The sequence below is a fragment of the Phacochoerus africanus genome, chromosome 11, assembly GCF_016906955.1.
Source record: "Phacochoerus africanus isolate WHEZ1 chromosome 11, ROS_Pafr_v1, whole genome shotgun sequence".
NCBI lineage: Eukaryota > Metazoa > Chordata > Mammalia > Artiodactyla > Suidae > Phacochoerus > Phacochoerus africanus.
The window spans coordinates 9,279,106-9,303,396 of NC_062554.1; the positions used below are offsets into that span (position 1 = coordinate 9,279,106).

Here is a 24,291-nt window from a genome sequence, read left to right on the forward strand (position 1 = left end):
ATATGCTGTTTTTCATAGTGCTCTACTGTCTCATCAAAGCCAGAATGGCCCAGGAAATACATACACTCTGAGGTGGCCAAAAGAGAAAAAAAATATCACCAGTAACGTTTGTGGCAGCTGAAAACTGAAAAAGAAGGAACAAAGGAAATCATGGTAAATAGAAAAATCCAAGGGAATCAGATGAGAAAATTCAGCAAGTTTATAGGCACGAGATAACTTGCAGCAATCAACGTCATTCCTATGAATCACCAGCAATCGGTTACAAAAGATAACAGAAAAAATCTCATTCACAACAGCAATAAAATCTAGAAATCATTTAGGAAAAACAAAGAGCAAAGACCTTTTTGAAGGATATAAAAGAGCTGAGTAAATGTAACGGCACACAGTTGTCCCCTGATATCTGAGGGGACTGGTTCCAGGACTTCCACAGATACCAAAATCTGTGGATGCTCAAATCCTTTAGATAAAATGGTACAAGACATCCACCCTCCCTATGTCCAGGTTCCACATCTGCAGTATCTTGTTTACTCACAGAAACACTCAGTATTAAAGATCAATTTTCAGATTAATCCATAACTTTAACCCAAATCCAATCAAAATCTCAATAGGCGTTCCTGCTGTGGCTCAACAGGATTGGGGGTTTCACTGTAGCGCTAGGAGGCAGGTTTGATCCCTGGCCGGGCGCAGTGGATTAAAGGATCCAGCGATGCTGCAGCTGCTGTGTAAGTTGCAACTGCAGCTTCGATCTGAATCCTGGCCCAGGAAATATATACACTGTGAGGTGGCCAAAAGAGAAAAAAAATATATCACCAGTAATGTTTGTGGTGGCTGAAAACTGAGTCCACAATAACTATGAAAGGGTAAATGCCTAAGAAAGGCCAAGACAATTATGAAAAAGACCAACTAGGAGTTCCTGTGTGGCTCAGAAGGTTACAAATCTCATTAGTATCCATGAGGATGTGGGTTCAACCACTGGCCGAGATCAGCGGGTTAAGGATGTGGCATTGCTATGAGCTGTGGTGTAGGTCGAAGACACAGCCCGGATTTGGCATTGCTGTGACTGTGGCGTAGGCCAGCAGCTACAGCTCTGATTTGACCCCTAGTCTGGGATTCCCACATGCTGCAGGTGTGGCCTTAAAAAGCAAAAAAGAAAGAAAGAAAAGAAAAAGACCAACTAGAGGGAGATTTCCCTAGTTAAAAATCAAAACACTTTGCAAAGCAATAATATAATAAAGTGTGGTATTTGTTAGGAATAGACAAGCAGGTTATGCAACAAAATAGAGAGCCCAGAGCAGATCCATGCCAATGAGGGAATTTGCTATGAGCCAGAGGAAAATTTAAAAATCAGGAGTAAAATGACCCTTCAAACCATGGATTCAGGTCACTGGCTTTCTACACAGAACATGAAAACATATCCCTATCTCACTCTATCCCCGAGAACTAATTCCAGATGCGTTACAGCATTCAATGTGAAAATAAACCTTGAAACTATCAGGAGAAAAGATAAAAGAATGTATCTATCTCTGTGGGATAGTGAAGTATTTCTTCAATTAGGAATAAAAACACTGGGGATTCCTTGGTGGCCTACCAGTTAGGATTTAGTGTTGTCACTGTTGTGGCACAGGTTTGATCCCTGGCCCAGGAACTTCTGCACGCCGTGAGCATAGCCCAAAAAAATCCCCCCCCCAAAAAAAAGCAAAAAGAAAGAAAGGAATTAAAACATAAATCATAAGGGCAAGGACTAAATATGCTGAATACATTAAAATGAAAAATTTCCTCCCAAAGCAACAGAAATAAAAGCAAAAATAAACCAATGGGACCTAATTAAACTGACAAGCTTTTGCATGGCAAAGGAAACCATTAAAAAAAAAAAAGAGACAACTTACAGAATGGGAGAAAATAATTTCAAATGATGCACCTGACAAGGGCTTAATCTCTAAAATATACAAACAACTTACACAACTCAACAGCAAAAAACCCAACAACCCAATTGAAACATGAGCAAAAGACCTGAATAGACATTTCTCCAAAGAAGATATACAGATGGCCAACAAGCACATGAAAAAATGCTCAACATCACTGATTATTAGAGAAATGCAAATCAAAACTACCATGAGATACCACCTCACACCAGTCAGAATGGCCATCATTAATAAGTCTACAAATATCAAATGCTGGAGAGGGTGTGGAGAAAAGGGAACCCTCCTGCACTGCTGGTGGGAATGTAAATTGGTACAACCACTAAAGAAAACAGTATGGAGGTACCTTAGAAAACTATACACAGAACTACCATATGACCCAGCAATCCCACTCTTGGGCATATATCTGGACAAAACTTTCCTTGAAAAAGACACATGCACCTGTATGTTCATTGCAGCACTATTCACAATAGCTGAGACATGGAAACAACCTAAATGTCCATTGACAGATGATTGGATTAGGAAGACGTGGTATATATACACAATGGAACACTACTCAGCCATCGAAAAGAACAAAAATAATGCCATTTGCAGCAACATGGTTGGAACTAGAGTCTCTCATACTAAGTGAAGTCAGAAAGAGAAAGACAAATACCATATGATATCACTTATATCTGGAATCTAATATATGGCACAAAGGAACCTTTCCACAGAAAAGAAAATCATGGACTTGGAGAATAGACTTGTGGTTGCCGGGGAGGGGCCGGGGGGGAGGGGGAGTTGGGGAACTTGGGGTTAATAGATACAGACTATTGCCTTTGGAATTGATGAGCAATGAGATCCTGCTGTGTAGCACTGGGAACTATATCTAGTCACTTATGATGGAGCATGATAATGTGAGAAAAAAGAATCTATACATGTATGTGTAACTGGGGCACCATGCTGTACAGTAGAAAATTGAACACTGTAAACTAGCTATAATGAGAAAAAATAAAAATCATTATATATAAAAAAGAAAATTTTGTGTGACAAAAGACATTGTAAATAAAGGTAAAAGACAAGCAACGTGAAAAAAGGATTGATATTCAGAATCAATGTAGCTCAATGAAAAAAAGATAACTTCCTAACAGTACAATGGCCATAGAGTATGACTATTCTGCGCACAAAAGAGGAAAGCATTCTGACAATAAAACACTTGAAAAACTTCCTAATTTCACTGAAAATTAGGGAAATATGAATCAAGCAATATTCTATTTCCACACTATAAAACTGGCAAAATTTTAAAATTCTGGCATTATAAGAAAAAGGGTTACTTTTATATACTATTAGTATAAATGAGTTCACCAACTTCCCAATATCCAGGAAAATCCATCAATTTCATATTTACTCTTAAATATATTCACAGAGATACATATATAAGAATATTCATTGCAACATTATTTGTGCAGTTAAAAATCAGGAAAACCTAAATATAGAGAAAGATAATAACATATGATATATTCATATGCTGGCAGATTATACATCCATTAAAAAGAAGGAACTGTATACGAGTGGGTGTTTTATATGCATATTTGTATTTTTTCAAAATATATCATTTTTAACTTTTTTTAAATGGAAGTATACTTAACAATGTTGTGCCAATTTCTGCTGTACAGCAAAGTGACTCAGTCATCCATATATTCACATTCTTTTTAAAATTCAAGATATATAATGCTGAGCGACAAAAATAAAGTCATAAAACGATACACAGCGTTGGAGGTCATGTAACTACACACACACACACACACACACACACACACACACACACACACACAGTGCTATGCCTAACATAGTTCATGGATAAAGAGGTACGGACATCACAGTTGTGATGATGGTAACCTCCTGGGGGACCAAGGGAGAGGCCCAATGGGTCAGGGCCAGGTGGGCAAAAAGACCTTTACTATGAAAAAAAAAATGTTTAGCATAAGAAAGACTGAAAGTAAATATAATAAAATAATTTTTAAAATCTAGGCAGTAACAGTATGGGCATGATACTATTCTTTGTACAGTTTTTTTTTTTTTTTTTAAATCTTTTAAGGGCCGTACCTACAGCATATGGAAGTACCCAGGCTAGGGATCAAATTGGAGCTGCAGCTGCCGGTCTACACCACAGGCACAGCAATGCCAGATCCTTAACTCTCTGAGCGAGGCCAGGGATCAACCCTGAGTCCTCATGGACACTAGCTGGGTTTGTTACCACTGAGCTACAATAGGAACTCCCAGTATTTTTTCAAGTTCTGAAAAAGAAAAAAAGAAAGAAAATGAAAAGTGCTTTGAAGATTTCTCGGACAAGAAAGCATCAGCTATTCAGAATGGAAGGAGAGAAGCATCAAATGGATGAAACCAAATCCTTGGCCACAAGCTCCCTCTTCAGTGTCATTGGATTTTCGGATCACGGTCATGGCTCCCTCCTCTACCCTGTGTTGTCTACCGCAAGCTGATGACAAGCGCGCTTTGGCACCTTGTGCTGGGGCCTTTGAGTCTGGTCTCTCAGCCCTGGGAAGGACTGAGAGGGGACCGGGCCAGCCCTCTAATGACAGATGAGGAAAATGAAGCCAGAGGAGGAGAGGCTTGTTCAGGGTCACGTGGGAGGTGGAGCAGACGTCAAAGCTCGGCCCCCTCCTGCAGGGCTTGGCTTAAACGCTGCTTCCTCAGATGATGCTCCAATTCCTGCTCCGGGTGAGGAACAGGAACAGCTCTCACTAAGTGCTCCGTTAGCCCCTTGTACACTCTGTGCCTAAGATGCCTCACGGCTGCATTCACGTTCGTTATTGGAATGCATGCCTAACGCCCCATCGCTGTGCTGCTCACCCGTGATGAACCACGTCTGTCCTGCTCACAGCTGTAATCCAGGAACTTAACCCTGACCCCCGACTAACTACTCTCCTGGCCTCTCAACTACTGTGCATTTGGATTCCATGCTTATTTCTGAGTATTAAGGCTTAAAATGACAAGGACCTAGCGGTTTACAGAACACGTTCACATCCACACAACCTATGACACGTGTCACCTATGACTGGCCATTTTCTGGCGGAGGAAACTGAAGCTCAGAGACTGGACATAACTTCACCAAGTTACAGAAACAGTAAATGGAAAGGCTGGGATCTGAACTGAGGTTTATCTGATGCCAGGATATGTGGTTGGTCCACTGCACCCTGGCTACCAGGTCGGTAACCATGACTATTAATTTCCTTTATGTTCCTCTGGTTCTTCAGAGCTCTTCCCTCTTCTATTTCCCCCTAAAGACCTTTCTGGTTAAAAGCACTCACGCTTACGCCAGTGCAAGGTCTCCTTCTGCCTCTTCTTCCCTTTCCATCATCATCCTCCCTATAATCCGCCTCATCATACTTCTCCCTGCTGTGAAGTAGCAACAGACACAGAGTAAATAAGGATGCCCCAGACTGGGGGGCCTCACGGTCATATCCCCAGAGCTGAGCTCGGTGTCTTAGATATAGGAAATAGTCAACAAGTATGAAGTGAATTAAATAGAATGAACGAATTGAATATAAACTGAATTGAATTGCATTATGTGGGAGGTCCTGGGCCAGGGGTTGAACCCGAGCCACAGCAGCAACCCAGGCCACTGCAGTGACAACACCAGGTCCTTACCCACTGCACCACAAGGGAACTCACCTCTGTAACTTTTAACATCACCTTTTCCTTGTCTGTTTTTGTTTTTTTTTTTTAAAGCCTGTTCAGGGCTCCTGGGGGAAGTCATATCAGCCAGAGACTGGTGGTATTTCATAATGGTGACTCCTGTACCTTGTATCCTTGGTTGCTGTGCGAGATGGGTTGATGACTCATTACATATGAAGACAAGGAGACCCTCACGTGTACTTCAGTGCCCCATCGCTTTTCAGGTGTAAGGAAGCAAGAGAGTGGCTACGTCACTCGGGAGGAATAAAGGATGTACTTGATCAGGCAGGATCAAACCAAGCATCCTCAGGCACTCTGTTCAGGAGGTTATTCGCACGTTACGGAGTCTGAAACTTGTTGGCACTGTATCCTGCCCTTAATGATGTAGATCAGAGACTGGCAAACTGTGCTCCTGGAGTCAAATCCGGCCCTTGACCTGTTTTTGTTCAGCCAGGAGCTAAGAATGACTTTGTAGATAAATGTTGGCAATCGATATGATAAAAAAGAACATTCATTTTGGACCCAATTTCAGCAAATGCTATTCCCCTAAAAAATCCATTTTGCTCATTTGTAGACCCATATTCCCAAAGGTTATATTCAATTATGATTATGATTATATTTTGAATTTTATCAATAAAAGTTTGGGAAATTTGTTCTCTCTGGTTATGCAATATATAAGGGCCTAAAATATCTGCTACCTACCCCTTTACACAAAGGGTTCCCATCACCGTCTAGACCCTGCCAGACTCGCCTCCTGCCGTATCATTCCTCACACTGGGAACACTTCTCATTTCTGAGGAGGTGAGTTCCCCCACATGCTCTACATGCTCCAGCTGTCCCTTCAGCATGCAGTGTGTCACCTCCCTGCCCACCTGACTGTTCTCTCTACTGAAATTGGACTGATCCTTCCAAGGTCAGCTCACATGATACCCTCCTTTCTGAGGTCTTCCCGGAGCCTTCAAGTCGGACTAAAAATACTCACAGAAAATCTTCTAGCTGAGCATTTCATGGTTGTGTTCTCAGAAATTCAGACTGTGTGCACACAGAAGGTCCAAATTACCTCTATATTAGCCAAGCGGCACTCGAACCCACAGGGGAGCATGAGGGTGAGGGTAGCTGCCACTGACTGAGTGCTTACCATGGGCTAAGCACTAGGCTAAGTACTGAACACACATCATTCATTTGTTCAGTTAAAACCTATGGAGCATCTCCTAAACACCATGTACTAAGCTTGGTGCTGAGGGCGCAATGGTAAATACGACTGGTGAGCGAGTCACCGACTTAAAGGAATGTTAAGTCTTTTGACACCTTGCAAGGGATGTATTATTGGTTGTATTTTATCAATGAGGAAACAAAATCAGAGCAGAGAGGGTAAGTAACTTGACAAACGGTTAAATGGTAGGCAGGGTTTGAACGCAAAGCCAAATCAAGCTAGATATCTTAGAGGAGCTGAAATTACTAGTAAGTGTCATATTCTTAAATGGCCTTCTTCATTCTTATCTCATAGTTCCTAATCTTTGCCTTCCCGGTAGAACTAACTCCACACTTCTGACAAACTGCATGGATCCACCTCTGCAGGAAGTGGTTCCTGATTCAGACTGAGTCAGAGTCCCCCTCCATACCTCGGGCATATTTCTATCACTGCACTTACTATCATCTTCTTAGTATGTCTCTCTCACTAGACCGGGAAGTCTTTTAGGACAGGTACTGTGTCATTCATTTCTGTATCCCCAGATTCTAACATAGTGCCTGATACAAGATGTGGTAGACACTGAACGAATGAGTCAGTGAAAGACTCTTCTTGGGAACCCACCTTGTTCTACTCGCTCAGTGATAACAACACAAGCAGCCAGCGCTCATGGATGGGCTGCACTGGTAAAAGCGTCATCTCCCTCCACCGTCATCATGACTGTGAAGTGACTGCTGTGTATTTATCTCCATCTTACTGATGAGAAATATGAAGACTTCCTCAAGGTCAACAGGTTTTTAGTTAGAGAGAGAGACGATTTAAATCCAGTTTCACTGATCACCAAATCCTTCACGGGGCACCAGGAAATCACCCAGGACTCATACAACCGTCCCTTCCATGAACCTTCCAGAATTATTAACCAGCCCTTGTTGTGGCCCTAGAGAACCTGGCCCCACTTTTAAGTCTCCCTAGGCCCTGCCTGGTACTTTGGATACTTGCATCCACGTTACCTCCCCTGTAAGGCAAGCTCCTGCACGTGGGAATCACGTGCTTTGCACCCTGAATCCTCCTCGCCCAAAGCCCCAGCCTTATGTGCTCTTAACATGCTGCACTGAACTTGGAATAAAAATGATATTAAGCCCACAACATTATTATGATGATATTACAATCAAATAAATCCAACCTAATTCCCTCTTTTACAGTGTAAGCCTCTTTTACAATGGACTAAACACCCTGAAGGATAGAAAGGATTTAGAAAGAAGAGGCAGGCAGGAGGGAAAATTGCGATTGAAATCCGGCAGTGGAGATGTGTGGGGATTGTCAAGGCCCAGCTCAGCCTATGATTTGGCTAATCATCCACTGGGGTGCCCACGATTTTAATGTGCAGCCGGAACTGAGACTCTATAGGAAAAAGCATTAGGGGTGTGTGTGTGTGTGTGTGTGTGTGTGTGTGTGTGTGTGTGTAGCAGTGGGGAGATGCAGGGTGCACCAGATAGGTCAGCTCCTGGAAGGGAGGTGCCAGACCCTTGCTCTGGAAGGGAAGGGGATCCATAGACAGCTTAGGACGGGAGCAGTCAGACCACCCACCCCTTTGCCACTGCAGAAGGTGGTGAAGGAGGATGGTGTGGGCTTAGGAGGGTGGGAGCCAAAAAGACAGCACAAAGGGAAGGGGCTGGGGGGCAGGCAGCAGCCCTCTCAGGAACGAGGGGACATGGCAGGAGTCTGCTTGAGCTGCACAAGTAGGACACCGCTGCAGGCCGGAACGAGGAGACCTGGGCTCCTGGGCCAGCCCCGCCACTGGCTGGCTGTGTGACCTCCGTCCCCAGGCCTCCCTGACTCTATTCTTCATCTTCCAAGAGATGTTTACCTTCAAAGGTCATGATGAAGTCTCATAAGAAGATATGTTACAGCAACTGCCATGTGCACGCAGCAAATGGGGCTGAAACTCAATTATGTCTCTGTTCTAACATTCTGCTCTTCTGCTTTCTGCCTCTGTCTTCCGCTCATTAGTATGGTTTAATAGGGAATGATTCTTAGGGGCCAAGAAAATTGTAAAAATGTACTTTAGGATATGCCTCAACATGCGCCAGCTTTTTGAAGTCACTGCGTGAAACAGACGGTGACCACAGGGAACAGCACTGGGGAGGCACTTATGGTGGGTTTTATGGTTTGGGGCTTGGGCCCCATTTTCCCACCAAAAGAGGTTACATCAGGCTTGGACCCGCAAAGCCTCTGCATTCAGTTTGAAAAGAAACACACACCGAATGGCCTATGCTGGGAAGGGGGGATGCAGGGCAGTGCTATTATGTTCTGCGCTTGCGGGTGGCTCCTGTGGGTGACTAAGGAGGCCAGAGCAGCGGAGGTGGGAGCTTGGGACACGTGGGTCTATGCTCTCGTTCTCAGACGGGGACAACACAGACACATGGGCTCCTTCCTTGACTGACTCTACTGCTTCTCCCTGTGAAGTCAGGGCGGCTGGGCTCCAGACTCAGTGTGTTCTCACCCTCTTTCTTTCTTTTTTCTTTTAGGGCTGCACCCATGGCATATGGAAGTTCCCAGGCTAGGGGTTGAATCAGAGTTGCAGCTGCAGGCCTACACCACAGCCATGGCAACACCAGATCCAAGCCACACCTGCAACCTACACCACAGCTAAAGGCAATGCCGGATCCTTAAGCCACTGAATGAGGCCAGGGATCAAACCCACATCCTCATGGACACCAAGTTGGGTTCTTAACCTGTTGAGCCACAATGGGAATCCCTCGCCCTCTTTTTTCCCATCTACACTGACTCCTATGTGGGTTTGAGCCTCACTGACAGCTTGATATCTAGATTTTTCTTTTCTGTTCTGTCTTTTCTCCTGAGCATCAAACCTACATCTCCATTTACTTAGTTTGTAATCTGTTTCTTATTTTTTGTTGAGATATAACAAACAGAAAAAAGTCCATAAATCTTAATTGTTCATATGCACAGATTCACAGAATCACCATCCAGATCAAGACACAGAACAGGAGTTCCCGTCATGGTGCAGCAGAAATGAATCTGACTAGGAAGCATGAAGTTGCGGGTTCGATCCCAGGCCTCGCTCAGTGGGTTAAGGATCCAGTGTTGCCGTGAGCTGTGGCGTAGGTCACAGACTTGGCTCTGATCCCGTGTTGCTGTGGCTCTGGCATAGGCTGGCAGCTGCAGCTCTGATTAGACCCCTATCCTGGGAACCTCCATATGCTGCAGGTGCAGCCCTAAAAAAGACAAAAAGACAAGACAAGAAAAAAAAGACAAAGACACAGAACATTTCCAACATCTCAGCCAATCACCCAGCCCCACCCCAGACTGATCGCTATTCTGACATCCATTACCATCAATTGCCTTTACCTGTTTTGGAAATTTCATATTCATTTCACCTGAATAAAAATGTCATATTTCATACGGAGTCATTTAGTAAGTGCACTTGTATCTGGTTTCTTTCACTCATCCTTGGCAGCAGATCTATCCAGACCAGTGAGTATTACAGTGATTTGCATTGCCATAAAACAGTGGTTCTCAACCAGAGGCAATCTCACCCCACCCCGGAAGGCTTTTGGCAATGTCTGGAGACATTTCTGACTGTCACAACTCAGAGGTGGGGGATGTGGTGGGAATGCTACTGACAATGAGTGGGAAGAGGCCAGGGGTGCTGCCAATATCCTATAATGCACAGAAGAGTTTCACAACAGAGTTATCTGTTCTAAGATGTCAACAGCGCCGAGATTGAGAAACCCCATGTATTAGTTTCCTATAGCTGCTGTAACAAATTACCACAAACAGAATGGCTTAAAACCACACGACGTATCATCTTATAGTTCTATCATTAGGAGTCAGAAATGGGTCTCACGGGCTAGAATCATGGTGCCAGCAGGAAGCAAGGTGTTCCTTCTGCAGGCTCTAGGGAGAATCCATTTCCTTGCCTTTTCCAGTTTCTGAGAGGTGGCCCGCATTCTTCTGTCTTCAAAGCCAACAATGGCTGGCTAAGAAGGCGCCACTGTGGGGGTCCCTATAATTACAACAGATAATCCAGGATACTCACCGCACCTCAAGGACCCTCAACTTAGCGACATCAGCAAAGTCCCTTTTGCTTCGCAACATAACATATTCATGGCTTCCGGGAATTAGGATGTGGACATTTGTGTGTGTGTGGGGGGGGTTATTACACCCTGCACATGATGGTCCACTGTGTGACTCTACCCCAAGGTACCTATCCCAGGGCGGATGGGCATTCGAGTTGGTTTTGCTTTTTAGCTGTGATGAATAAAGCTCCTACACACATTTTAAGCAGGTCTTTGCACTCATTTCTCCTGAGCACATACTCGAGAAAGCAATTGCTGAATCATAGAGAAAACATATGTTTCCCTTGAGTATGAGGCGGAAGCGTTCGTACACCCTTTCCAGCAGTGTTTCTGTTTTTCATTTTCTACTGAACATCTCCGTATACTCCTTCCAACAGCACCTCCAATTCAACTTGTCCAAAACCGTGCTTTTTTTCCTGATTATTTCCTGAGAGTGTTTCCTATGATTATTTCCTGAGATACGTAAAACATGAAATCTGGGAAACAGCCCAGATTATTCCTTAGACTCTTCCTTTCTGCTGACTTTCAATTAGCCACTGCCCTGTTATGCTGTCACAAGGGCATACATGAAACTCTTGAGCATTATACTCCGATGAAACATATGTTTTCCCTATGACTCAGCAATGGCATTCTCGAGGATATGCTTAACACAAATGAGGGCAAAGACCTGTATAAGAATGTGTATAGGCGCTTTATTTGTAATAGTTAAAAAGTAAAACCAACCATCAGTGCTTGCTTTATCCTTTCCTGGCGGGAGGTATTTATTACCTCTCACCTACGGTTTCCTTCCCAGACTCCATGCTCCCAGCTTCGTCCCCTCCAATCCTTCCTTTCCACTGCTGCCAAAGTCACCTTTGTGTGCTTTTGGGTTTTTTCTTTTTGTATGTTTTTATTTTTTATTTTATGTCCTGTGGTAGGGGTCAAATCGGAGCTAGGGGTCAAATCAGAGCTACAGCTGCTGACCTACGCCACAGCCAAAGCAATGCGGGATCTGAGCCACATCTGCGGCCTACACTACAGCCACAGCAATGCCAGATCGTTAACCCACTGAGCGAGGCCAGGGATCAAACCCACATCCTCACGGATACTAGTTAGGTTTGTTTCTGCTGAGCTACAACAGGAACTCTCAAAGTCACCTTTGTTAAAATCCAAAACCTAACCCCACTTCTTCCTTTGCTTACAGGATGAAGGAGCTGGCCCAGCCCACCAACCTGGTCTACCTCTCGCCATTCCCTTCTCATTTGATGAGACGTCTAAGTTCTGTCAGCTCAGAACTGCTGACAGTTTCTCTTCTGTACTTTTAATCAGATGGATCCCTCCCCACTGAATGCCCACTCATCTTTGAAGATTCAGCCTACCAGACCCTTCTCTACTGAACCCTCTCCCTGATAACCCTCAAATCAAGTCGACTTAACTCTTTTTCCCTCTGTGCCCCAGCATACCCCACATAGACTCTTTATTAGAGTAACTATAACTTTTCAGCACATCTGTCTCTGCCTAGTAAACATAAGCCTTCCAAGAGCAAGGACGACTTTGTCTTCCTAGGAATTAGCCTGATATAGACTAGACACCAATCAACATTTACTGGATTGAAACGGGGCTGAGACAACACATGCTAATGTGACGTGGAGATGGTGCTGTGCATAGAAAAGGACTAGCTAGCATTAGACGAGGTCTGTGCCTTCAACAGTCCTTAAACCTAATGGCAGACAAGAGGCCTTGTGGGTCCTGAGCCCTAGCCAGGAAGTAGCAGTAGTACCGCTTCTGCAGGGCTGCTAGAAAGACTGCAGGAGCAGACAGGTCTAAGGTTTCTAGCAGCCTGCCAGGCACACAGCAGGCCCTCAATTAACTACTATTTTTATTTCTAATGGTGAAAATTAGCATCTTTAGTGAACATCAAGAGAATTTTCAGCTTGCTGGTCGAGGTCTCCTTGCAGTTTTCTTCATGTGGCAGAGAATCATTAGCTCACCTTTCTATGTGTATACAACTGACCTAATCTGAAACGTCAAAGCTGCACTGATTACAGAGATGGCTCTTTAATCCTGCTCGACAGTGTTGGGTTATTTCAGTTTTGTATCTGGGACACTGAGTGATCCTTCCTGATTATAGACTTAAATCGACCACTGGCTGGACTGTTTCTTGCAAGTTCACGGGGGCATTAGAGGCTGTTTTTTTCCCAAGAGAGCAACCAAGAATGAAATGCGTGTTATGTTATCTCTTCTCCTCTTTGTGGGTTAGTCTTACAGTAACATTATATCTAACTGCGCAAGGTCAACCAATGATCTGGGAAAGTGCTTTGCACACAGTAATTCCTCAGTAAAAATTTCCAGGGAGGCATCCGGCTTTGCTGAGTTAGGCACCTGGTGTGGTGTCTGCGGTAAGCCCCTGGTTTACGCCCACTTTCTTCTGATCACTCCTTCATCTTTTGCGTGGCTATTCCTTCTGCTGTCAGTAGCCCCAGTACCTGTATCCCTCAGGACTCCAGGCTCTGATGGTTGATTTTCTCCTTCTCTCAGGTCGATTTTGCCTCCTCCTATGGCTTTAATAATAACCATAGGATGTTTCATATCTATATTCACTCACAGCCCAGATCTCTCTCCACTTCAGATCCATTTACTCAGCTGCCCCTTGAAACTTCTTGTCAGATAGCTCATAAACAACTCAAATTCTAGATACTAAAAATGAGCTCAACTTCCTCTCCAGGAGACTTTTTTCTCCTCAATATTCATCATAGAAGTCTAGATAAAAGTCTGTTCCAATAACTAGCACCACAGTTACCCAAACCAGAAAAACGTTATCCTGGGCTTATCCTCTTCCTTGCATCTCAACTGGTCATTAAGAGCTATTGTTCTGTAACTATATGTACTATGTGACAAACCTCTAATCCCACAGCCACAGTTCCAGGTTTTTCATGCTCTCTGGATTCTTTCAACAGCCTCGTTGTTGGCCACCCTTTCTCTAACCTCCCCAGGTTGCCATCCAGGGGACACTTATAAAATGTAAATCATATTAAACTATTATGTAGTTCTTCTGCCTAGATTCTCTCAGCGACCTATTTCTTTAGAAAAATCCAGACTCCTTAGGGATATAAAACTGTGTGTAATGTGACAAATGACTACCTCTCAGAATGTAAAAAAGAAGCAGTAAAAATAAGAGCAAATTCTACCGAAAAGGGATATGTACACCAAAACCAAAATTTGATCCTCTGAAAAGACTAAAAAACTAAACAACCTCAATAAGACAATTACAGGGGTGGGGTGGGAGGGAAGGCCCCAATTAATATTAAGTATGAAAGGAGATACAACTGTAGATAAGTAGAGATGGTTTTTTAAAGCCACAATATAATGCTATAGTGAATCTTATATCAATAAATTTAAAAATAAGAAAAAAGTAACATTTTCTAGAAAAATATAAATGATTGACATTGGCTCAAGAAATATAAAAGCTGAATAAATAAATCACTGTTAAAACCATCAAATTGGTAGTAAAAAAAACAGTCTGTCCATGAAAAAGACACCAGGCACAGAGAGCCTTACAGGAGAATCTTATCAGATATTTAAGGAGGAGCACTTGTTAGAAGAACTGTTCCAAACAACTGAAAAGAAGAAAAAATCTACTCATCTAACTATATAGACACAACCAACCGTGATTCCCAACATTGCACCAGACTAACAGAAAAAAGGAAAACGTTTTAGACTAATTTCACTTACGGGCATGTATGCAAACAGTTCAAATTAAAAGTAGCAAAAGAATTCGGCATGATAAAGATGTATTTTTATCCAAGTAAGATTTACCCTAGGAATGAAAAGATGGTTCTGTATCAGAAAAATCTAATAACATTAAAAATAAATACCATATGACTTTCTCTGGTGATGCAAAAGAAACTTAGTAAAATTCAATATCAATCCACATTTTTATTATTTAAATTTTTATTTGTATTTATTTATCTATTTATTTAGTCTTGTTTGGGCCACACCCTCAGGATATGGAAATTCCCAGGCTGAATCGGAGCTGTAGCTTCTGGCCTACACCACAGCTGACGGCAATGCTAGATCCTTAACCCTCTAAGCAAGGCCAGGGATTGAACCTGTGTCCTCATGGATACTAGTCAGGTTCGTTACTGCTGAGCCACAATGGGAACTCCTCAATCCACATTTTTAGAACTCCCTAGAAAACTAGTACAAAGATGAGTTTCTTAACCTGATACAATGCTATCTAATAACAATACAGAGTAAACTTCAAACTTAATGATCGAATTTTAGAAACATTTCCATGTCTGAAGACAAAGATGTCTGCTGCCACCTGCTATCAAAACTACACTGGAAGAGTTCCCTGGTGGCTAGTGGTTAAGGATCTGGCATGTCACAGCTGTGGCGCAGGTTCAATTCCCGGCCCAGGAACTTCTGCATGCCACAGGCATGGCCAAAAAACAAACGACCCCTGCCCCCGAACCCCAAACATATCAGATATCCTTACCAGTGTAGCAACACACACACACACACACATATCAGAATGAAGACAGTAAACGGGCATTTGCTCAAAGCATACATTAATTATCTCCATAGACAGTCCAAGAGAATCAGCAGACAAAATTAGAGTGTGGTAAAGTTGCTGAATATAAGAAAAACATAAAATTAACACATATGAGCAATAACGAATTAGAAAATGTAGGAAGATATATGCTTCAAACAAAATGAAAAATAATTTAAAATAGCTCAGAAAAAAAAAGATGATACTGCGGCATTAGCTCAGATAGCTCAGATTAAAGGAAACACAACAGAGATCTCCGATATATTCATGCGCACGTGCCCCTTATGTGATAGACGCTGCATTAATGGAGATATCAGTGGGGAAAAGCTGACCTTTCAAAAAGGCATTGGGATGAATGACTTTCCAAACGGGCAAAAAGAAAACTAGGTCCCTACCGCATTACATACATAAAGTTAAATCCCATTAGACTATTAAAGACTTCATTATAGAAAAATAAAACTTCAAGACGTGTGTGTGGGTGTGACTTTTGTGGAGAAAATTACAAAAATGTAAGTGAAGGACATAAAAGACTTAAATAAATGACAAGCAACCCCCAAACGCAGTACCTTGAAGACAGCAAACCTCCCCAGGCAGTGTTTCCCCAAGTAAAGCCTCAAGTTCATCTGCATCAAAATTACCTAGAGTGCGTTTTTTTTCTTTTCTTTTTTTCTCTTTTTCTTTTTAGGGTCGTGCTTGGGGCATAGGGAGGTTCCCAGGCTAGGGCTTGTTAGAATGCAGATTCTTAGGCTTCATTTTAAAGCCATTGAATCAGCACGTCTGTGGGCCAGGCCCAGGAATCTGCATTTTAGAAAGCTCTCCAGATGACTCTTTTGTGTACTAAATTTTGAGAACCTCTGCCTTAAGCAAAGAGGTCATGACTTTGAATTGCCCCTGAGAATGACATGGGGCGGTTTCAAAAGATTCACGTGTGCAAGCCACACCCCAGACCAATTAAATCAGAATTCCTGGGCCAGGCACTTAGGCATCAGCATTTTTAAACTTCTCCCATGATTCCTCTGTATGGCAAAGGTTGAGGACCACTGCCCTGGGTGAAGGTGCCCCTGGAGTCAGGTCTGTAAGGTTTGCTGCCCTTCCCCATTTGGATACTTAACTTCTAGTGCTAACGGAGCAGGAATTCTATTAGATTTTGATTAAGGAAAACAGTCTCTTTACACAGGGGTTATCACTTTTTGTCTGATACATAGCAGGGGCTCGGTGGTCATTTTCCAAAATTAATTTAACTACATAAAACTAAAAGAAATGAATCAATACATAGGTGAATAGAAGTTTCACCAAACTCTAAAAATTTCATTGGATTCAACAAACCTATGTGGTACCTAAGCACAATATTAGGCCGTGAAAGATACACAGATGAACAAAGAAAGATAGCTCTCCTCTTCATGTGTTCATATCTGGTCGGGGGCGGCGGCAGCTGGAGGCAAAAGTATCTTACAACCAAGCAGACAATGAGAAGTGAACAGAATGTGAAAAGGAACTAAGAGAAAAATTAGTTCTAAATGGCAAGACCTGGAAGGTGTTGTGGAGACGAGTATCTGATATTGGCCTTGGAGTATGTATTGCTGAGATTTACTCAGGAAGACACTAGGGTTACAGCCAGTGGCCTTGTAGACATCAGGCTGTTCTATATAGCATAAGTCAAGTCAGATGGGCCTTTCTCTTTTTTTTTGGCTTTTGTAGGGCCACTCCCGTGGCATATGGAGGTTCCCAGGCCAGGGGTCCAATCAGAGCTGTAGCCAACGGCCTACACCACAGCCACAGCCACAGCCACGCCAGATCTGAGCCACGTCTGTGACCCACACCACAGCGCACGGCAACACCGGATCCTTAACCCACTGAGCAAGGCCAGGGATTGAACCCGCAACCTCCTGGTTCCTAGTCGGATTCATTTCTGCTGAGCCACAACGGGAACTCCGAGATGGGCCTTTTTCTAACCTTTGTGGAAGACTGTGGGGTAGATAGTAAAGCCTCCTTTTCTTTCTGATTACCTTGTTAACCATTCTCATTTTTCAAGTACTCCTCTTGCCTCTGGTGTATTATTCTGCCTCTTTGTGCCCCAGCTGATTCCGTCCAGGAAAAGCTGCTCATTAGCATGTCTATGGGGAGCACCTGCTACCCCATCTATCACTATTAAACTGATGGCTGGGGCAATGGGGTTGGCTGAGAGAGGCATTTTAATCTGCTCCTATGACTCATCTGTTTTCTAATTGAGAATGCTAGGTCTAAAGTCACAAATGGCTGCCAGTGAAATCCTTCCCGAACGTTAGAAATGGCAACAAAGACAAGTTTCTCAATTTTATACCATCATTTATGTAATATGAATCACTGAAAGTGAATCAATTTCACGAATGTGATAGTTCTAAACTATACCTCAGATATCACGCTAGTGTGGATAGATCGTAAGTTAGATGGACTGTTGAACAGGGAAGGTTTCTCAATAGCCGCAGCATCAAAGGACATTTGACGTTATCTACTCATTATCTGTTTTCAGGGGAAAACCAATTAGCACGTCTCTGACTCTGGATGCTGAATGCATATTGTATATTGCATATCAATATATTAAGCTGATATATTGTGTGTCCTTTCTCTATTTGAGCAAACTGCTCACACTGATATTACGTGACAGACATCATTTGTAAAGCCCATGAAATGAAGCAGTTACTATGGCCTAAACCATCAGGATTTATATATAGTGGCAGAAGAAAAGGGGTTATCAATCAAATTATTGATGAAATGGAGCCCATCTTCGCTTCTAAGGTGATGTATGACTCATCTATAGAAGACAGGGGAGCATATTTAAATTTAGGAAATATTCAGAATCCTAGCAAGGAAAAGGATGTGAGAGAATAAGGGGGAAAAAAAATCATTGTTCCAGATAAGCCTATAATTTCCAGGCTGTTTTTTTCTTTATAGCATATTTAATTATCTTATTTCTTCACATTTACTTTCACCCAAAGAGCACTTCCCTATTATTAGTTAATTTTTATTCTGGAACAAAAAAATAATACTATATTTCATATCAAATTTGTCACGTACTTAAATTGTCCATTAAAGAAATTGATGTCTTGGTGTGGAAAAAAAAAAAAAGAAACTGATGGATGTCTCTTAGCAATACCTATTCTCTTAATGTTTCCAAACCCTTCTGATCATACAGCAAAGTGGAATTGCTGACCCCAAAGTCATATGCATAATTAAATTTTGCAGAAGACCCAAATCAGATAAAAAATATTTTTTGAGGTGTACAGAGACTTTTCTTGACAAGTTGATAAATTCTGATAGCTATTTAAAAAAAAAATCATTGTTACCAGCCTCAAGAGCATAGCCTCCTCTTCTATCCAATCACGTGCAGTATGTGTGTAATTCTAACTATGAAGCATGACAAGCTTACTGCACAGTTTAAGGTGTGGCTTTGGGGAAAGAATTTATACAAAACAAAGGTTCAACCCAAAATATTTGGAGAGAGTTGTGTCTGACAGGTGAGTTACTCCCTGACTGTCTGGCCAATCATTTATGGACAAAGCAATTCCTCCCAACCTGGAAACATACACTGAGTAGTGGGTCTCCCTTGATTGGCATCCACTATATGGAGGTGAGGAGAGGTCGATTTTGCCCTGGTAGGTGGTAAGGTTCTGCCTGGCACAGGGTAGTGGATTGGGAGTGGGATGATGAAGAGCCAATCCAGAAACCCGTGATGGTAGGTCAACCTTAAGGTTCTTCGGGGACAAAGTAGGACCTTGTAGACTAGAAAGCCATGACGGAATCACAGAACGATATCTTGGCTTTGTTTTTTATTCCCCTCACTTATTTGTTTCCTTTCCTTTCTTTTCTTTTCTTTTTTTTTTTTTTTGCTATTTCTTGGGCCGCTCCCACGGCATATGGAGGTTCCCAAGCTAGGGGTCCAATCGGAGCTGTAGCCACCAGCCTACACCAGAGCCACAGCAACGCAGGATCTGAGCCGCGTCTGCAACCTACACCACAGCTCACGGCAACGCCAGATCGTTAACCCTCTGAGCAAGGGCAGGGACCGAACCCGCAACCTCCTGGTTCCTAGTCGGATTCGTTAACCACTGCGCCACGACGGGAACTCCTCCTTTCTTTTCTTTTTGATCGTCCTTAGTAGCAGCATAGAGATATTGTGAAAACTCCACCTTCTCATAGCTAGAACCAAGAAGGATTTGTGTTCTTGCCTGACCCAGAGCTTTAAAAGGAAGTGGTGTACCCCTGGGGGACCCAGTGTGGTCATTATAACAACAGAGCAAGAGAGAAATGCCAAGTGGGAGGTGGAATTCAGGAAAAAGGAATGGGGCCAATTGATTAGCTGCCCCTTTTCATTGGGAAACTCTTTCCAGAGGTAAAGCCTGCATGGGGGCCAGATTTTGTCTTAATAAGAGAGCATGTCTATCAATGCCATTCCTTCCTCAGTGTAAGAGGGAGTGTTTGTCCTATTTGCTGGAGAAGGACAGTCTGATGAGGCCACGTATAAGGTCTTGGCAAAAGACACTAACGCTGCAGTCCTCCTGTCCACACCCTCCTGCAGAAAGGAGGCGACTGGCTGTGGCGTCGATGAAGGACCCCATCCGCCACATTCTGAACACCTCCAGCACAATTACTCATCACGCGCGTCTTCTTCCCCAAAGACCCCAAGGCCAATGTTACATATTCAGAGTCAACGGTGATCCTTCAGCTCATTGTTTTGGTTTGAAACATGAGGGCACCACTGAACGCTAAGCATTCAGAAATACATATTAAATGAATGAAGGGCAACAAAGAAGGGATATTCTAGAAAGAGAGAGAGAATGAATGGATGAAGAAAGGAAAGAAGGAAGGAATATGACTATGCTCTTGTTTAAAGGCATTCACTTAAGGAGTTCCCGTCATGGCGCCGCGGAAGTGAAACCCCAACGGGAACCATGAGGTTGCGGGTTTGATCCCTGGCCTTGTTCAGTGGATTAAAGATCCGGCGTTGCCGTGAGCTGCAGTGTAGGTCACAGACACAGCTCGGATCTGATGTGGCTGTGGCTGTGGCTGTGTTGTAGGCCAGAAGCTACAGCTCCGATTAGACCCCTGGCCTGAGAACCTCCATATGCCATGGGTGGGGCCCTGAAAAGCAAAAATAAATAAATAAAAAGAATAAATAAAGGCATTCACTTAAAGGGAATTTAAGTGTGCTGAAGAGGGGTTTCTTGGTGGTAAGAGAACGAGAACCGTATCTAGAGAACAAGAAAGAAAAGGACAAAGGAGATGCATCAATAGGGGAGGAGGCTGGAGGTGGAAATCAGAATAAAGAGGCACCGGAGAAGTTCGGAAGGGAACCAAGAGGTACAGATTACCAAGCAGGTGCCAGGCATAATTCTCCTCCTGAATCATCTCCTTTACTCTTCAAAATGCCTAGAACAGTGCTTAGCATATAGGAAGTATTTAAAAATCTTATTTACTATTAAATCAATACACGAGTGAACAATCTCAGAGAAGAACCTATTACCCATCACATCTTCCAGATAAGAACTTGAGTCCTAGAAAGCTTAAGAAACTTACCCCATGTGTCACAGCTAGTAAGAGGCATAAGGAATCTGCCTTCAAAGCCTGAGTGGCTGAAGGAAGAGGGCCGGGCAGGGCGTCTAGAAAAGGGTGTGGTGTTTAGGTGTCGCCCAGGGACTGAGAAAGAATGAAGGGCCAAGCGAAGCAGGCTAGGGGGTGGGGGCGGGGGCAGGTCACTGTTCCTTGAGGAGGATGGGACCCTGCGGGAAGGCACCGAGGCCCTTGGGCGGCAGCTGAGCCAGTAAGGGGCAGCAGCCAGGCTAACGCAGCTGGTGAGCTGGGTGGGGCAGAATGGAAGCGCAGCAGTGAAGAAATTGCAAAGGTCTCGGTTGGGAGGGCAGGCAGGCACGTGGGTGGGGCGGGGATGGGTATGAGGTGGTGAAGCCAAAGACTTTGGCAGCTTTCACAAAAGAAAGGGCCAGAAAGCCATGGGCGCGGGCCGGAGCTGGGGAGAGGGTGTGAGAGGGAGGCTAACAGTGAGGTCTGCGATGTGGAGAATCCGTGGGAGAGGGAAAGGGTGACCAGCAGGGTGGCCGGAGCTGCGGGCCGCGTCTCACCTGTAGGAGCTTCCCACTGCACTCGCCACCTCCTCGCGGATTTGCCTGTTGAGGGCGTCGGCCGCCGCACGCCCCTTTCCCACCTCCGGGCCCGCGGCTGGGACCAGGGCCTGGGCTAAGGGCAACGGCGACGGCTCCTGCCCCAGCGCCTCGGCGCGACGCACCATCCAGGCGGGCCCGGGCTTTCTGCGTGTGTCGCGCTCGTCCCCACCGGACGCCTTTCCAGCCGCAAGGCCACCTGCTCCACCAGGGGCAGCCTCTTGCTCCGAGGCCTCGGCGGCGGCCTGCACAGGCCAGCGCTCCTGGCTTTGCGGCCGGCGCTGGGGCGCCCCGAGCACCGGCGCCGCCGCCTGGGAGGACGTGGCAATCTGCACGGGCTTGGGGATCCACGGGTGGTCCCCGCGGCGCGGCAGCGGCCAGGCGCGGAAGTCCTTCTGGTACTGGGTCTCGCGCTCAAAGGGTGCGTCTGAGGGCTGGTACTCGCTGCGCGGACGGCAGCTCGGCTCGGGCCGTTGCACCTTCCAGGCGCGGTAGTCCTGCCGCATCACCGAGTCCGCAGGGCCTGCACTGGAGGTGGAGCCGGAACCAGAGCCCTGGCTTGGCCCGCTCCGGCCGAAGGCTGCCCCGGCCTCGCGTTCGCCGCTAGGCCCCGGCGCAGGCCCTGTTGCCCGGGCAACCGCATCCCCGTCGCCCAGGGCCGGCTGCGTTTCTATGGCGACCGCGCGCGCCGAGGGGGGCGCGGGCGCCGGCTGCGCCGGCTGCTGGAGCGGCGGCGGGGCGCCGGGGTGCTCGGTGGCCTCCGAGTACTTGGTGAAAACCAGCGGCACAGCTATGTCCGCCTTGTCCAGCTGGTTCCAGAAGCGGGCGATGCAGCAGGCACGCGTGATGCACGGCCACGCCATGATGCTCGCTGCAGAACTGGCCCTCCCTCTTCTTGCTAGATTCTAAAGCAAGTCCCTAATCTTTCCCAGTTCCCTGGCCCTCGAGCGGCCAATCTGATTCCCACCGTGTTTTCCTTGGTAGCCTGAGCTACCGCGTCCTCCTCCTTCAGGGAGCACCCGGGAAGGTCGGGCGGGCAGCGCTATCGCTGAGATAAAGTCCGTAAAGTCCCTGGATTCCCCGCTGTAAACGCCTTCAGGAGCCACCGCAAAGGTCTCGGGAGCGCGGTCTGCTGCGGGCACCGCAGCGTGAGAAACCGCGTCCCGGGTCTCCCGGCGAGGGCGTCTGGGATTCGCCCCTCCCTGCGGCTGCGGCGGCGCGCAGACCCCAGCCAGGCGAGGCTACGCGAGGCGAAGTGGCTGCGGGTTTAAGCCATGGCGCAGAGAAAGGGCCGAGCAGTGTGGCCGCAGTTGCTGCGGACAAGGCTCTCTCTTCTTTCAGCCGGCGTCCTGTAGCAGCTGGCCACCTAGCAGGGCTCGGAGGCGATCACCTCTCGAGGAGACAGAGCATTGCTGCCGCCGCCGCTGCTCCCAGTGATGCTGCAGCTGCCGCCGCCGCCGTCTCTGCGGCAGGGACGCGGCCCCACCCTTTTCTGTCGCTCAGCGTGGGGGGCGGGCGGGCGGGGAGAAACGAATCCAGGGAAGATGCTGAGAGAAAGCGCGCTGCAGAAAAAAAATCACCTGCTGTCGTCAGCACGCGCTGCTGGGAGCTCGGCCTCCCTCCCCTCCTCCCCCTGATCTGGCGGCTCCTCCCTCTTCTGCTCCTAGGCAACAGCACAATCTGGGGCCTGGGTGGGTTCAAGGCGCAGGCTCCTTATGACCTGCTGTCCTTACACTGGCTGTTTTCCCAACTGGGAGCCTCAGGCTCCACTCTCTCCGTCTCTCTCTCTCTGTCTCTTTCTGTGTTTGTGAGTGAAGTAGGATCAATTATAGGGGAAAGAGGGTGGGAATTCAATTTAAAAATATGGAGGAAACCCCTAGTGAAATGTCTGTCCCAGAACAGATTCTTTTTAAAAAGGGAGCTTCTGTTATTGGCCAAAGTCTCTGGGCTGGATTTGAACCTCTTTGGCTGGCTTCTGATACAAGCACTTGTCAGTCTTACACACAGCCTTTGCACAGATGCGTGGGGATGGGAACCCCCAGACTGGTGGTAGCTTAGCTATTCCCTTGCTAGGAGACACTTGGGGGAGGGGATGTCTTAGAGCCTCTCAAGAACCACCCAGCCTCTGTTCATGCTGGGGGCCACACTGGAGGAGAAGCAGTGAGAAGATTCTTGAAAGGTGTCTAAGTGGGAAGGTTGGAGTGGGTGGAAAACAGGAAGACAGAGTCCTGGGAGAGGGTAGGGGCTGCCATGCAGCAGCTTTCTGACTTGTTGCTGGCCCCTGACCCTTCCTCTACTTCTACCTGGGAGGCAGAAAAATTTTGGAGTCATACATTCCAACTTTGGCTCGGATGACTTCCTACTCGTGTCACTTGGGCAAGTTGGGTCATCCTTGGACCCCATCTCCTCATCTACAGAAAGGAAGAAATAATAGCTACATCCAAGGGATTTTGTGAAAACAGTTAAGGACTCAGAGCAGAAGCTTTGAGTCAAATCAGATCCCAGAGGATCCAAATCCTGACTTCTGCTCACCTTAGCTCATGGTCATGGGCACATCACTGTGACCTTCTGACCTTTAGTTTCATCTAAGAATGAGGGTGGGAGTTCCTGTCGTGGCTGAGCGGTTAACGAATCCGACTAGGAACCATGAGGTTGCGGGTTCAATCCCTGGCCTTGCTCCGTGGGTTAAGGATCTGGCATTGCCGTGAGCTGTGGTGTAGGTCAC

General features: G+C 45.6%; 1 protein-coding gene across 1 annotated transcript in view; it reads right to left on the reverse strand.

Annotated features, from left to right (window-relative positions):
- The window catches only part of MAP6 (microtubule associated protein 6), an 89,728-nt gene extending 66,661 nt beyond the window's left edge, over nt 1–23,067 (reverse strand). The window contains exon 1 of the mRNA XM_047753457.1: nt 21,528–23,067. Coding sequence (XP_047609413.1) covers nt 21,528–22,429 — 902 coding nt within the window. The 5' untranslated portion in view covers nt 22,430–23,067. The remainder of the gene's footprint in view (nt 1–21,527) is intronic.
- Between the last annotated feature and the right edge of the window lie 1,224 nt (nt 23,068–24,291).